Source organism: Cherax quadricarinatus, chromosome 4 (assembly GCF_038502225.1).
Source record: "Cherax quadricarinatus isolate ZL_2023a chromosome 4, ASM3850222v1, whole genome shotgun sequence".
Classification (NCBI taxonomy): domain Eukaryota; kingdom Metazoa; phylum Arthropoda; class Malacostraca; order Decapoda; family Parastacidae; genus Cherax; species Cherax quadricarinatus.
In genome coordinates this window covers 74,639,380-74,655,226 of record NC_091295.1, presented here as the reverse complement: position 1 = coordinate 74,655,226, position 15,847 = coordinate 74,639,380, and the positions used below count along the sequence as shown (strand labels likewise).

The 15,847-nt window shown below is 39.5% G+C and overlaps 1 protein-coding gene across 1 annotated transcript in view; it reads right to left on the bottom strand.

Moving 5' to 3' along the window:
- The window catches only part of Dscam1 (Down syndrome cell adhesion molecule 1), a gene marked incomplete in the record, with an annotated part of 1,133,347 nt that overhangs the window by 332,641 nt on the left and 784,859 nt on the right, over nt 1–15,847 (bottom strand). Inside the window, 2 exon segments of the mRNA XM_070098007.1 lie at nt 231–407; nt 10,503–10,737. Coding sequence (XP_069954108.1) covers nt 231–407; nt 10,503–10,737 — 412 coding nt within the window.

Below are 15,847 nucleotides of genomic sequence, written 5' to 3'. Positions count from 1 at the left end.
TCAATTGTTTATGAAATGTGACAGTTTGCCTCTTGGCTGTGAATCACTCCATCCACTGTATTGTGGATGGCCAAACAAAAAATTCTAAGCACAAATTCAAAGACTTGAACATAACTTTCAATTACTGTAAAATAAGTGCTAATTTATCAGATAAAAATTTCTTTAATTACACAAGATTGTAAACTAACGAAATTAACAAATAATGTGTGAAGATTTATTTATTAACTCACCTTGCCTTATACTCGACCACAAAGTAGTTCATGGGGCAGCCACCATCCAGCCAAGCATTAAGATGAAGAGTGATTGAGGAAGAGGAAACCTCAACAAAGCGATGCACTTCAGGAACCTCTGGTTTCTTGCCTTTGGTACGAGTGTTCAAAATCTCGGATGATTCCCCTGTTCCAATTCTGAGTAAAACATTTATAATTAACAATGGTTTTTGTAATTTCAATAATTTTTGGATTTACAAATTTTTTTTTTTTTTTACAAGTCGGCAGTCTCCCACCAAAGCAGGGTCACTCAAAAAGAAAGAAAATCCCCAAAAAGAAAATACTTTCATCATCATTCAACACTTTCACCTCACTCAAACATAATCACTGTTTTTGTAGAGGTGCTCAGAATACAACAGTTTAGAAGCATATACATATAAAGATACACAACATATCATTCCAAACTGCCAATATCCCAAATCCCTCCTTTAATCCTTTCAGGGTCGGTGCTGGACTAGTACAGCTTGCACTTCAGGGATGGTGCCGTACTAGTACGCATAAATTCTAGAGCCTTCAAATCTAGCGAGAGAAAGCTGGTAGGCCTACATATGAAAGAATGGGTCTATGTGGTCAGTGTGCACAGTATAAAAAAAAATCCTGCGGCACATAGTGCATAGCAAGAAAAAGAAAAAACTCTGACCGTGTTTTTGCTTTAAAACAGCAATTTTGCAATGTATTTTCGTATGGTATTTATGATTGTATTCTAGTTTTCCTGGTCTCATTTTATAGAATGGAAGACAATAGAATAGAAATTGAGATGAATTTGACTGGTTTCACAATGAAAAGTATCTTGAGTAGCAGAAATGTTCGATTTTTGCGAAAGTTCAAAAGTAAACAAATCATGCCATGTGTCCAATACACGTCAACTGGTGAGTCTAATATTCTTTCACAAGTGCGCTGATATTATTTATACCATTTCTACACTAATGCAGTAGTCTGCATAACAGTAAATCTTCTATTTTTTTTTGTGAGAATAAAAATTCAAAGTGGAAAGCAAAAGAAATGTAAGAGGGGCATGGGGATGTGACTAATGAACAGAGAAAATGTTATTTTAGTGCCAGGAATGTCTTTCTTGTTTATTCTGGACCCTATTTGGAAATTGGTATCTTTTGAAATTTGTGTGAAATTGGCAAAATTGCCAATTTCTGACCACTTTACTGGATAGTTGAAATTGGTAAATTGTTGGTTTCTTGTATTTATTTGATAGAAAAAATGGAGTTCTAGTGAAATGCTTATGATTTTTATCAACTGGTGCATTGGAATTGGTGGAAAATAGGGCTCAAAGTGGGCGAAATCACTGATGCGTAAACATCGTTGAGACCGCTAACTTTGCGAGAGCATAATTCTGTAAGTTTTCCATCAAATTTCATACTTTTGGTGTCATTATGATCGGGAAAATATTCTCTATCATTTCATAAGAAAAAATAATTTGTTTTTCTGAAAAATTTTCAACCCTGAGAACAAGTTTAGGAGAGGGCCTCTCGACCCTGAAAGGGTTAAAGTGCAGGTATTGTACTTCCCATTTCCAGGACCGAAGTCCAGCTATATAAAAATAACCAGTTTCCCTGAATCCCTTCACTAAATATTACCCTGTTCACACTCCAACAGCTCGTCAGGTCCCAAATACCATTCGTCTCCATTCACTCCTATCGAACACGCTCATGCACACTTGCTGGAAGTCCAAGCCCCTCACCCACAAAACCTCCTTTACCCCCTCCCTCCAACCTTTTCGAGGATGACCCCTACCCCGCCTTCCTTCCCCTACAGATTTATACATTCTCCATGTCATTCTACTTTGATCCATTCTCTCTAAATGACCAAACCACCTCAACAACCCCTCTTCAGCCTTCTGACTAATACTTTTATTAACTCCACACCTTCTCCTAATGTCCACACTCCGAATTTTCTGCATAGTATTTACACCACACATTGCCCTTAGACAGGACATCTCCACTGCCTCCAACCATCTCCTTGCTGCAGCATTTACAACATAAGAAAGAAGGAACACTGCAACAGGTCTACTGGCCCATGCGAAGCAGGCCCATGCCACCCCCCGGAGCAGGGAGCAACCATCTTCCCTGATGCTTCTATTCTCCTTGTATCCCATCTACCTTTTACTCTCAGTGTAGCTACAACTAGAAAGTGATCTGATATATCTGTGGCCCCTCTATAAACATGTACATCCTGAAGTCTACTCAACAGTCTTTTATCTACCAATACATAATCCAACAAACTACTGTCATTTCGCCCTACATCATATCGTGTATACTTATTTATCCTCTTTTTCTTAAAATATGTATTACCTATAACTAAACCCCTTTCTATACAAAGTTCAATCAAAGGGCTCCCATTATCATTTACACCTGGCACCCCAAACTTACCTACCACACCCTCTCTAAAAGTTTCTCCTACTTTAGCATTCAGGTCCCCTACCACAATTACTCTCTCACTTGGTTCAAAGGCTCCTATACATTCACTTAACATCTCCCAAAATCTCTCTCTCTCCTCTGCATTCCTCTCTTCTCCAGGTGCATACACGCTTATTATGACCCACTTCTCGCATCCAACCTTTACTTTAATCCACATAATTCTTGAATTTACACATTCATATTCTCTTTTCTCCTTCCATAACTGATCATTTAACATTACTGCTACACCTTCCTTTGCTCTAACTCTCTCAGATACTCCAGATTTAATCCCATTTATTTCCCCCCACTGAAACTCTCCTACCCCCTTCAGCTTTGTTTCTCTTAGAGCCAGGACATCCAACTTCTTTTCATTCATAACATCAGCAATCATCTGTTTCTTGTCATCCGCACTACATCCACGCACATTTAAGCATCCCAGTTTTATAAAGTTTTTCTTCTTCTCTTTTTTAGTAAATGTATACAGGAGAAGGGGTTACTAGCCCATTGCTCCCGGCATTTTAGTCGCCTCATACGACACGCATGGCTTACGGAGGAAAGATTCTTTTCCACTTCCCCATGGACAATAGAAGAAATAAAAAAGAACAAGAGCTATTTAGAAAAAGGAGAAAAACCTAGATGTATGTATATATATATGCATGTGCGTGTCTGTGAAGTGTGACCAAAGTGTAAGTAGGAGAAGCAAGATATCCCTGTTATCTAGCGTGTTTATGAGACAGAAAAAGAAACCAGCAATCCTACCATCATGCAAAACAGTTACAGGTTTTTGTTTCACAGTCATTTGGCAGGACGGTAGTACTTCCCTGGGTGGTTGCTGTCTACCAACCTACTACCCCAAATACATATCTGAAAACATTCACTTCTTCAATACTCCTCCTCCCCAATTTGATATCCAATTTTCCTTAATCTTAATCATTTTATACCCTCATCACGTTACTCTTTTCTATGTTCACTTTCAACTTTCTACCTTTACACACTCTCCCAAACTCGTCCACTAACCTTTGCAATTTTTCTTTAGAATCACCCGTAAGCACAGTATCACCGGCAAAAAGTAACTGTGTCAATTCCCATTTTGTATTTGATTTCCCATAATTTAATCCCACCCCTCTCCCGAACACCCTAGCATTTACTTCTTTTACAACCCCATCTATAAATATATTAAACAACAATGGTGACATAACACATCCCTGTCTAAGACCTACTTTTACCGGGAAGTGGTCCCCCTCTCTTCTACACACCCTAACATGAGCCTCACTATCCTCATAAAAACTCTTTACAGCATTTAGTAACTTACCACCTATTCCATATACTTGCAACATCTGCCACATTGCTCCCCTATCCACTCTATCATATGCCTTTTCTAAATCCATAAATGCAATAAAAACTTCCTTACCTTTATCTAAATACTGTTCACATATATGCTTCAATGTAAATACCTGATCTACACATCCCCTACCCACTCCAAAACTTCCTTGCTCATCTGCAATCCTACATTCTGTCTTACCTCTAATTCTTTCAATTATAACCCTACTGTACACTTTTCCTGGTATACTCAGTAAACTTACTCCTCTATAATTTCTACAATCTCTTTTGTCCCCCTTCCCTTTATATAACTGTTAATTTCAACACATTCCCTTTAGATCTAAAGAAAAAGAAAAAATCCTAAGCACGGTTGAACTTATAGGCTGCTAAGAGCTGCTATCCTAGCTTAGGTCATTCTAAAACCCAGCCCTAAATAAAGCATGCTACCTCACCTTTCCCTCACCAGGATGAAACCAACAGCAGTCAGCCAACACCCAAGTTACTAATTATTGCTTGGTACAGGGGCATCAAGTGTAAGGCAACATTCCCATTATCTGTACCTGCACCCAGGCTTGAACTTTGGTTATGAGTCAAAGGAACTACAGCTACAAGAAAATGAATTTCTGCATCAGCAACCCTGAGGGCCTAGTTGGAATATATCATGCCTACTCCTAACTAATATTTGCTTCTACCCCCCCCCCAATCCTCCTCCATATAGTGAATGGAGACAAGTTTTTTAAGTGAATGTGCTGTTGGAGTGTTAGCAGGATAACTTTTATGAAGGGATTCAGGGAAACTGGAAAGCCAGACTTGAGTCCTGGAGGTAGGGCATACAATGCCTGCACTCTAGAGGGGTGAAGATAATGCAGCTCAAGAGGGAAATCCAAACTGTGATGTTGGTATGCATCTGCCAAGACAGAGATTGACTGAAAATGTTTCCTCTTTCGTGTGTATTACCCAACTTCAGTGGGAAACAGCCAGTATGTTAAAAATATATTCACCAGACACTGTATCGACTAAATGTATTAAGAAATACTGCATTATTCATGGTTGAAAACACAATTAATAGGCACGGCATTCAAACAATTCAACTGTCACACACTGGGTAGGCCAAGTCATCAGAGGAATGTTATCTTCCAACCTTTAAACTCTTTACAGACAATGGCAGAACCTACTGGACTAAAATTTCACTTTCGTAGTTCATGAGACATTGTAATAACCACGAGTGTTTAAAAAAATTTTCAGTGTCTACAGTGAAATTTTGACTTCTCTAGTCAGAAGGACACCAACTCAGTTCCTTATCTCAATCTTCACGGTGAAGGTGTATAATGAAGCTGAAGCACAAGCTCCACAATGCTAAATTTTGTGGTGATTGCATCTGCTGACGATGTTGCTACTGGGTGCTATTTTGAAACAATTACAGCTTCTCCTCACTTAACAATGGAGTTCCAATCCTAAGACCATGCTGGTAAACGAATTCATTGCTAAGTGAGGAGCATACTATAATGGTAGTGGGTTTGTGTCAACCATCTTTGATATTGTTTTAATGTCACCTCTGCACCATTTATAACAATTCTGGAATATTTTTAAATGTTTATACAGTAGTATACTGTATATTGTAATAAACAAACAGAATAGAGGAAATCAGATCTAATGTACATTATTTAGGTATGCATACTGGTCGTAGAGCCCGTTGTAAGTCCGAGTATTCGGTAAATGAGTACGTTGCTAAGCGAGGTCAGTGGTCACGTGTGGTCATACCTGCCTAAGCTCTTGGGAGATAGCGTGGGCTGTTACCCATACCATGGCTTGTTGTAGTGTTTTAGAATCTCAGGTTCAAGTGTTGAAGAAGGAGATTCTACTTCTTCAGGAGGAAAATAGGAAGCTGAAGCTTCGCATAGATGAGTTTGGGAGCGAGTGTGAGAAGGATTTAGCTGGTAAGGAAGGAATGGTCGCCAGCAGTGATAGTGGCAGCTGCTTTAAGTGGCAAGTGGTTCACAGTTCAGGAAGAAGGAAGATGAGGAGAGTTAATAGAGAAGATGTGAAGGTAGGAAATCGATTCTCTGTTCTTCAAGACGAGTGTACTTCAGTGGTTAGTGACGTTGAAGGTACCACTAAGTCCCCTGCTAATCAAGGTAAGAATATTTTAATAGTAGGCGACTCTCAGGTAAGATATATGGACCGTGCATTTTGTAACAGAGACAAAAAGGTCAGACAGAGAGTGTGTCTTCCTGGAGCTGGTGTTGGTGACATAGTCAGCAGGTTGGATAATATTATGGCAGGTAATGGGAACAAGCCCATTATCTGTCTTAGAGCTGGGGGTAATGACACTGGGAAGGGCAGGAGAGAGGAGCTGCTGGATAAGTACAGGTCAGCAGTTAATAAATAAAAACAGCAGTTATTATCGGGATACCTTAGGGATATGTTTAAAAGACAATATTCAAAATAAAGTTGCTAGTAATGGCAAATCAATTGATCAACAAACAGAGATAGTAGAGGGCAACGAGTGACTAGTTCCCTTAAGGTTTACTATACAAATAGTAGGAGTCTAAGAAATAAGAGAGATGAGCTAAAATTACTTGCAAGTGTAGGTAATATAGATATTACTGCTATAACAGAGACCTGGTTCAACCTGAAAGATAGAGAAATGCCTTCTGAATGCAACATACAGGGTTATAAACTATTCCACACTGATAGGGTCAACAGGAAGGGTGGTGGTGTGGCGATGTATGTCAGAGAAAATTTAAATTGTTGTCTTAGACATGATATAAGATTAGAAACATCGAACACAAAATCTGTTTGGCTACAGTTTCTCCAGGGACGTGACAAATTAATTGTGGGTGTGATTTATAGGCCCCCAAACCTTGATAGGGAGGGCAGTAAGCTGTTATGGGATGAAATTCATAAGGCATCTAGATATGAAAATGTTGTGATAATGGGAGATTTTAACTTTAGACAAATTGATTGAAACAATATGACAGGAAATCTTGAGTCTAGTGACTTTCTTGATATGGTTCAGGATTGCTTTTTAGAACAGTTTGTGACAGAACCAACTAGAGAAAACAATCTGCTTGACTTGGTTCTTGCCAACAAAGAGTCACTAACTAATAATCTTGAGGTTAATGGTGAGCTTGGGGAAAGTGATCACAAATCACTTAGTTTCAATATATCATGGAATTACCCAGATAACTGCAATCAAATCTCTGTCCCAGATTTTCACTTGGCCGACTTCATGGGACTGAAAAATTACTTGGGTGGGCTAAATTGGGATGTCCTGACTATGGATCAGGTAGGTGATCTTGGTTGCCAATATGACGTTTTTCAGAGCATAGTACTAGCTGCCCAGACAACTTTTGTTCCAAGTAGGGAAATTAGATCTAACAAAAATGATCCCAAATGGATGAACAATAGATTAAAACATCTCACTGGTCAAAAGAGAGGCATATATAGGCGTATCAAAAGAGGGGATGGGCAGTTAAGAAATCAATATATTCAATTAAAGAGAGAAATAAAAAAAGGAATAAGAAAAGCAAAAAGGGATTATGAAGCTAAGGTCGCAAGGGATTCAAAGACTAACCCAAAAGGGTTCTTTCAGGTATGCAGAAGTAAGATTAGGGACAAGATTGGCCCACTTAAAAGTAACTCTGGTCAGATCACTGACAGTGATAAGAATGTGTGTGAAATTCTAAATACCTACTTCCTCTCAGTTTTCACCCAGGAAAATACTAGCGATATTCCTGAAATAATAGATTTTGTAGAACAGTATGATAATAAACTATGTATGATTGCGGTAACTAGTGACATGGTCCTCAGACAAATAGAGAAACTAAAACTTAACAAATCCCCAGGTCTTGATGAACTGTTTGCAAGGATGTTAAAGGAATGTAAAAAGGAACTTAGCATACCTTTGACTAATCTTTTTAACATGTCACTACAAACTGGCATAGTGCCTGATAAGAGGAAAATGGCAAATGTAATACCTATTTACAAGGCAGGTGACAGGTCCTTGGCTTCGAACTATAGACCAATAAGCCTTACCTCCATAGTGGGAAAATTTATAGAATCAATAATTGCAGAAGCAATTCGTAGCCATCTTGATAGGCACAGATTGATTAATGAATCTCAACATGGTTTTACAAAGGGGCATTCCTGTCTTACGAATTTACTAACTTTTTCACTAAGGTGTTTGAGAGGTAGATCATGGTAATGAATATGATATTGTGTATATGGACTTCAGTAAGGCTTTCAATAGAGTTCCACACCAGAGGCTATTGAGGAAACTTAGGGCACACGGAATAGGAGAAATTTTTTTCTGGGTACAGGCATGGCTGACAAATAGGCAGCAGAGAGTTTGCATAAATGGGGAGAAATCAGAATGGGGGCACGTCACAAGCGGTGTTCCTCAGAGGTCAGTGTTGGGCCCGTTGTTGTTCACAATTTACACAAACGACATAGATGAGGGAATAAATAGCGACATAAGCAAATTTGCTGATGACACCAAAATAGGCTGTCCATTTCATTCTAATGAGGACATTAGAGCATTCCAGGATGATTTGAATAGACTGACGCAATGGTCGGAGAAGTGGCAGATGCAGTTTAATATTGACAAATGCAAAGTTCTAAATGTTGGACAGTTAAATAACCATGCCACATATAAACTAAATAATGTAGATCTTAATACTAGTGACTATGAAAAGGATTTAGGAGTTCTGGTTAGCAGTAACCTAAAACCAAGACAACAGTGCATTAGTGTTTGCAATAAAGCTAAGAGAATTCTTGGCTTCATATCTAGAAGTATAAATAATAGAAGTCCTCAGGTTGGTCTTCAACTCTATATATCCTTGGTTAGGCCTCATTTAGACTATGCTGTTCAGTTCTGGTCACCGTATTATAGAATGGATATAATTGCTCTGGAAAACATACAGAGGAGGATGACAAAGATGATCCCATGTACCAGAAATCTTCCCTATGAGGATAGACTGAAGGCCCTGAATCTGCACTCTCTCGAAAGGCGTAGAATTAGGGGGGATATGATCAAGGTGTATAAATGGAAAACAGGAATAAATAAAGGGGATGTAAATAGCGTGCTGAAAATTTCCAGCCATGACAGGACTCGCAGCAATGGTTTCAAGTTGAAAAAATTCAGATTCAGGAAGGATATAGGAAAGCACTGGTTTGGTAATAGAGTCGTAGATGAGTGGAACAAACTCCCGAGTCCAGTTATTGAGGCTAAAACGTTGTGTAGTTTTAAAAATAGGTTAGATAAATATATGAGTGGGTGTGGGTGGGTGTGAGTTGACCTGACTAGCTTGTGATGCTGGGTCTGGTGCAGTGCTCCATCCTTGAGTGGAGATGACCAGGCTGGGTGGGTCATTGGGATAATCCGGGGGGGAAACATGGACCTGCTCCTCTTGGGTCAGTAGGCCTGTTGCAGTGATCCTTCTTTCTTATGCTCTTATGTATAACCACAAGCAATTTTCTAGTGTAGATGAGACAGTTATCTGGGTTCAAAACTGCCAAAGACTGTCCCACACTGCCTCTCTGCTTCAATACTTTACAAGATTTTGAGTGTGAACCAATGCAAAGACAACCCCTGTGCTTTAAAATGTAGAGAGAGAGATCCTTTTTCACCCATTCACTGGTAGTCCAACAAAATGAAATGGTGGACAATAACCCTATTCAATGACTGGTATTAATACTCATTGAAATCCCAAAAGAAGACCCACTGGAAAATGTTCATATGATCACTAACACTAAAACTGACCATGAGATCACATGATGAAGGATAAGGGTTAAATACAAATTATCAATTTATCACTGTGACAGAGGGTACCATAACCTTCCCTGCTGATCTGACATGCTTTGAACCTTGAAGTTCCCTAATGGTGTGACAGACTTAAGACCCTGGCAACACTACTCAGTTTTTAAGTGCTTGTGGAATAAACAAATATGACCAAAATCACATACATTATTTGTGGGCATTTTAGTTACTTTTTTTTTTTTCGTGAGAAGTTGATTGTCCATGTTATCCAATACAAACTGATTACCTATGTATAGTTACAGGATGTTAAGAATCAAAAAGGTAATTAGTGTACTACTGCAGATATTTCATTTGCTACATAATACAGTGGACCCCCGACTAACGATCAGCTCCCAACTCGGCCAATTATGTAAGTGTATTTTTGTAAGTGCTTTTGTAGGTGTATTTTTGGGGGTGTGAAATGGACTAATCTAATTTACAATATTCCTTATGGGAGCAAATTCGGTCTATAACGGCACCTGAGCAGACTTCTGGATTGAAGTAATATCGTTAGTCGGGGTTCCACTGTATTAGGACTATACTCACTACAAACCACAAGGACAATGGCCAACATATTACTTAGCTTCATATTTACATTGCAACGTTTTTGTATCACTGTATAAAAATATATATTTTCTCATTTTTAGGAGGTCTCACCACCTGGGAGGTGGATACCAATGAGATGCAAATAAAAAAATAACTTACTTGTTATATGCTGAAGCATAAATTTGATAGCGAGATCCACACCAGAGACCTTCAAGAGTGTAGGTTCGGGTTGAGGATGGAACCTGTACGCTTTCCCAGTTGCTGAATTCAGGCTTATAAAAGATTGTGTAACCATGGATAGGTGTAGTATCATCAATTGCAGAAGGCTTGATCTTTACTTCAATGCTGTTGGTAGTTGTGGACTGAAGTGTAATCTCCGGAGGATGTGGGGGAGCTGAGGCATAATATAAGGAATATGGTAAAATATATACAGGATACTCACATTAAAGTGACCAGAAGTCACTTAACCAATCAATGTATTTAATTTGTTTTTTACCTTAGCAGTCTCCCACTAAAGAAGGGTGACCCAAAAAAAGGAAATATCTGCAATTGCTGTCTTGCCAAAAGTGTACAGACATCACAATTCCAATGCTCTTTCAACTGCAACATCCCCACCCTCCTTCAGGGTTCAGGCACTGTCCCTTTCACCTCCAGGACTCAAACTTAGATAATTGGTTTGCTGAATCGACTCATAATTACCTGTAACTGTTCACAGGAGCCTACTGGATGCTCAAGTCCTTAACACTCAAAATCTCTATTACCTCCTCCTTCCAACTGTGCCTGGGACAATCCTGACCCATCTATCCTATCCTCCTCTATCCTCTCTAACTGCACAAACCACCTAGACAACCACTCCTTAGTCTTCTAAATTAAACCCTCTACACAATACTCACACTACACACTTCTCTCAGGCATGACATCTAGACAGGCTCTATGCGCCTCCTCACCACAACATTCAAACAACATGCTTCACACCCACATAAAGGTGTTGGTACTAATATATTTCAGGACACTTTCCTTTTTGCCTCCATAGATAAATGTCTTTCTTTCCCCAGATGCCCTAACACACCACTTACTTTTCCTCCCTCCCACACCCCTATTCTGTGGTTCATGTCATCCTTCAAAGATCCATCTGCCAACTGTTCACTCCCAAACATCTAAATACATCCACTTCCTACATACTCTGACCCACCAATCTGATATGCAATCTTTCCTTGCCTAGAATTTTTGTTACTTTTACATACCCTCCACTGAGATAGAGAGCACTGGTTCTCTGATACACCTGATCCAATCCTCTTCCTCCTTCCCAATGAAATTCTGATCCCTTATAGCTGCTTCCTTTAATAAAAGAATATCCTGCTTATTTTCATTCATAGCATGAACAATCAGTTCTTTATCATCTATACTACACCCAAACCCATTCCAATAGCCCAACTTCAAAATTTCCTTCTTTGACTTTTTAATAATTTCTTTGTCTTTTTAGTAATTTAATATTAACCATTTAATTATTAATTAAGTGGAACATATGAAATTTTTTATGTGGACAATATGTATGATAGTAGGGGAAACAGAAAGACCTTATAAGAACAATTACAGTATTTTACAGTGTTGAACTTCAAGGGGGCTCCTTGTCTACTCCTTCCTTTCCTGCCCCATCCTTCCCAACCCTCCTTTCTCCATCCCTATCATCTCCTTTTCCTGCATTTGGCCTTTGGGGGTCCTCTCCAAAATTCAAGCTCCTAGGTTGGGGAAAGGGTATCGTTGTCCATCCCATTCTGGTGAGACGCTTGGTGGTGGTGGTGGTGGTGGTGTTGTTTGCTGTGGAATCTGGATCATCTAGGGGTGTGTCAAAAGCTACCTTCTGGAGTCCTGAAGGGTGGCTTTCGATGTCCTTTGGGTGACAGGTGTACCTCTGGAGGCTGACTGTCAGTTTTGGGAGGTGGTGGCTGATGGGGTATGCCTTGTGGCGGATTCCTGATCGCCCTTTCTTTTGTCTGACGAGGTGGTTCATTGGATGTGAGGTTGCTATCCTGGATCGCTGGTTTACCAGTATGAAGGGTTCTATGCTGCATCTGCACTACTGGGTGTGCTGAGGGCCCTCTTGGGTGCAGAGGGGGATATACAGCCCCTTTCATTTCTCCTGGGAGCCCCTCTATGTTCCTCTCCCCTTTTCTTGGAAAAAATAAACCTATCATGGAGATCCATGTCCATGAACCTCCTCCTTATAGCTCATGCTGGCAGTCTGAATGGATAAATTGGGCCCTTTACTCGTATCAAACCATTTGTAGTGAGGAACCTACTCCAGCTATTACAATTATTTTTGACCCACGTTTTAACCTCAGCTTCAAAACAATCCCTCAAACCTTGAGTAGGTGCTCTCAAAAATGCATACCTGGTGGTCTCATACTTGTGCTTGTGCAGTGCATTTGAAATTTGCTATGTGGGGCTATTATACTTACAATAGGACTACAGAAGGGCTCCTTGATTTTAAGTGGGCAAGGGCAGCTGCCCAATGTGCAATTTGTGAAGCAAAACACACTTGTTGGAGGGATTGTTTCTACTGGTACTTCTGCTTCTAAGAGTCTCCAGACCCTGCTCCCACTCTTAGGGTTGCTGGTGTCAACATTACCAACCCTGTTGAAGTTGCCACAGCAATTAGAAATTATCATGTCTGTATCTTGCAGGGGCTCCATCTATACCCTTCATTTCTTTCCTCCAAGTCTGCAAGAGCATTACTGCCTTCAGACTTCTAGCAGAAAAGTCTCAATGTGCCTATTACACTTGTAGAGCTGGAGTCAACACTTTCCTCTTGCCGACTGTTGGCAACTAGACCTGATGGCATTCATATTAATATGCTTAAGCATTTACATCCATCAGCCTCATAGTCCTCTTACATCTTTTTAATCTCGTTTGGTCGCAGGTTTTTTTTCCCTTTTTGTGGAAAACTGCTATTGTTCTTTTTCCTAAACGGGGTACTTCAGGCCATGATGCCTCCCACTATCGACCCATTGCTCTTACTAGTGCAGTCTGCAAGTTGCTGGAATGGTTAGTAAATAGATGTTAGTGTGGTATTTAGAGATACACATATAGTCTTTCTGCTCGTCAATTTGGCTTTCCTAAGGGCCCCGCCACTATCAACCCCTTACTCCACTTAGATATGTATGTGCATAATACCTTTGCTAGTAATTACTCAGTTATTGCAGTCTTTTTTTGATCTTGAAAATGCTTATGACACTACTTGGAGATATAACATCTTGGCCCAAGCTCATTCCTCAGGCCTCCAAGGCAATCTGCCACTTTTCCTGAAAAACTTGTCTGAGAGACACTTCAGTGTTCAGGTTAATAACATGCCTTCCCCTGACTACATCCAGGCTGAAGGCATCACTCAGGGATGTGTCCTTAGCCCCACTCATTTTCTATCAGTTATTAATGATCCAACCTCTGTTCTACCATCTAATATTTGGTCATCACATTATGTTGATGACTTTGCTACAGCTTGTGCAAGTGCTGACTGCCACCTAGTAGCAGCCTCTCTCCAGAATGCTGTCGACCATGTTTCCCACTGGGCCACTACTCAAGGGTTTAAATTTTTTGGTACAGTGGTCCCTCGATAATTGTCCGGCTTGACAGTTGTCCCTTCAGGAAGCTTGTAATTGATGAGTCTTTGATTCTGTTCAAAGGAAGACTCTCTTTCAAGCAGTACATACCAAGCAAGAGGAAACGCTTTTTGTATAAAGTTGTTTGTGCTTTGTGATTGTTACAGTAGTCTAGTATTGGATATTATTGTGTACATTGGAAGTTATACATTGCAAAATACCAGGAAGTTATTGGGCATCTCTGGTGATGTTGTTAGAACAATGATAGAACCATACCTTAGTAAGGGGCATATATTATATACTGATAACTGGTACACAAGCCCCCTCACTCAGTGATTTTTTGCGAGTGAACATGACAGATGTGTGTGGCACAGTGTGTGCAAATCGTAAGCATATGCCCAGGTTTGACACTGGCACTCGTAGAGGTGAGGTGCAAGCATTTGCTGCCAATGACATCATGGCATTTCGGTGGCATGACAAACGAGATGTCACACTGTTGTCATCAGTTCACCTTAATGAAATGACAGACACTGACAGGCAGCATAGAGAAAGCAATGAACCCATTCTAAAACCTGCAGCTGTGGTTGATTACACCCTCAATATGCTCTCAGTGGACAAATGTGACATGCAGATTGGGTTTGCTGACTGTGTTTGCAAGAGTTATAAGTGGTACATAAAACTCTTTTTCCATGTTCTGGACATTTCCATGCTCAATGCTTATAATATGTATAAGATGAGGACCAGAAACAAACCACCATATGGCGAATTCTGTTTGTCTGTCATCAGACAAATAGTACAGTATTAAAGTACCAAGGAACAACACCTGCAATAGACCGCCCACTAAATTATCAACAACTACCTTCTTGTCTGAAGCATGGTGATCACTTCCTAGTAAAACTGCCTGCTACTGCTTTCAAGAAAAAGGCTCAGAAGAGGTGTTACGTCTGTGCACATACAAAAAAAACCCTACAACAACGCAGACACACTCGTTTTATGTGTGAGGAATGTAAAACACCACTGTGCATGACACCATGTTTCAAAGACTTCCACAGGCTGCAGAACTTCTAGAAACATTCCCTGTGACTGTATATGTGTATATAAAATATAGAAAAATAGTAATAAACAACATTTTATATCATTTGTGTGTGAAAACAACAATTATAAACAATATAAGGACAACAGTGTTAGTGGAGTTACTGTGTAGTAAATAAAGAGAAAAAACTTATAACATAGTGCTAATATTGGTCTCACAGGCCATAAAAGTAACTTGGAAAAAAAAAATTAAAAAATAATAGAAAATAATACCTAAAAAATAAAAATAAATAATGCTGGGTGACTGCAGTCGGCGATGATACCATACATGGGGCATTTTCTGTTAACTTCACGTCTCCACATCTCGGTAAGTGTTGATGGTAAAAATTTTTTGTTTAGCCAATAATGTTTAGAAAAAAAAACTACCTTTTCATAAGAAAAAATTATTTTTTTTTTTTTTTAATTTTGGGCGATCCTGAGGATAAGTCTCTGAGAGGGCCTGCCGACCCTCAAAGGGTTAATTTGATTTCCATTATTTCTTATGGGGAAAACTAATTTGGTTAACGATAATTTCAGCTTATGATGAGCTCTCAGGAACGGATTAATATCATAAGGCAAGGGTCCACTGTATTTCATAATATTCCATTCATTTTAGTGCTCGCAAGTGCTAAATAAGCTACCATGGCTCCAAAGAAAACTCCTAGTGGCAAGCCTTTGGTAAAGAAGGTGAGAAATACAATTGAATTTAAGAAAAACATCATTGAACAATACGAATGTGGTGTACGTGTGGCCGAACTGGCCAGGATGTATAACAAATTCCATACAACCATATCTTCCATCATGGCCAAGAAAAAGGAAATCAAGGAAGCTGTTGTT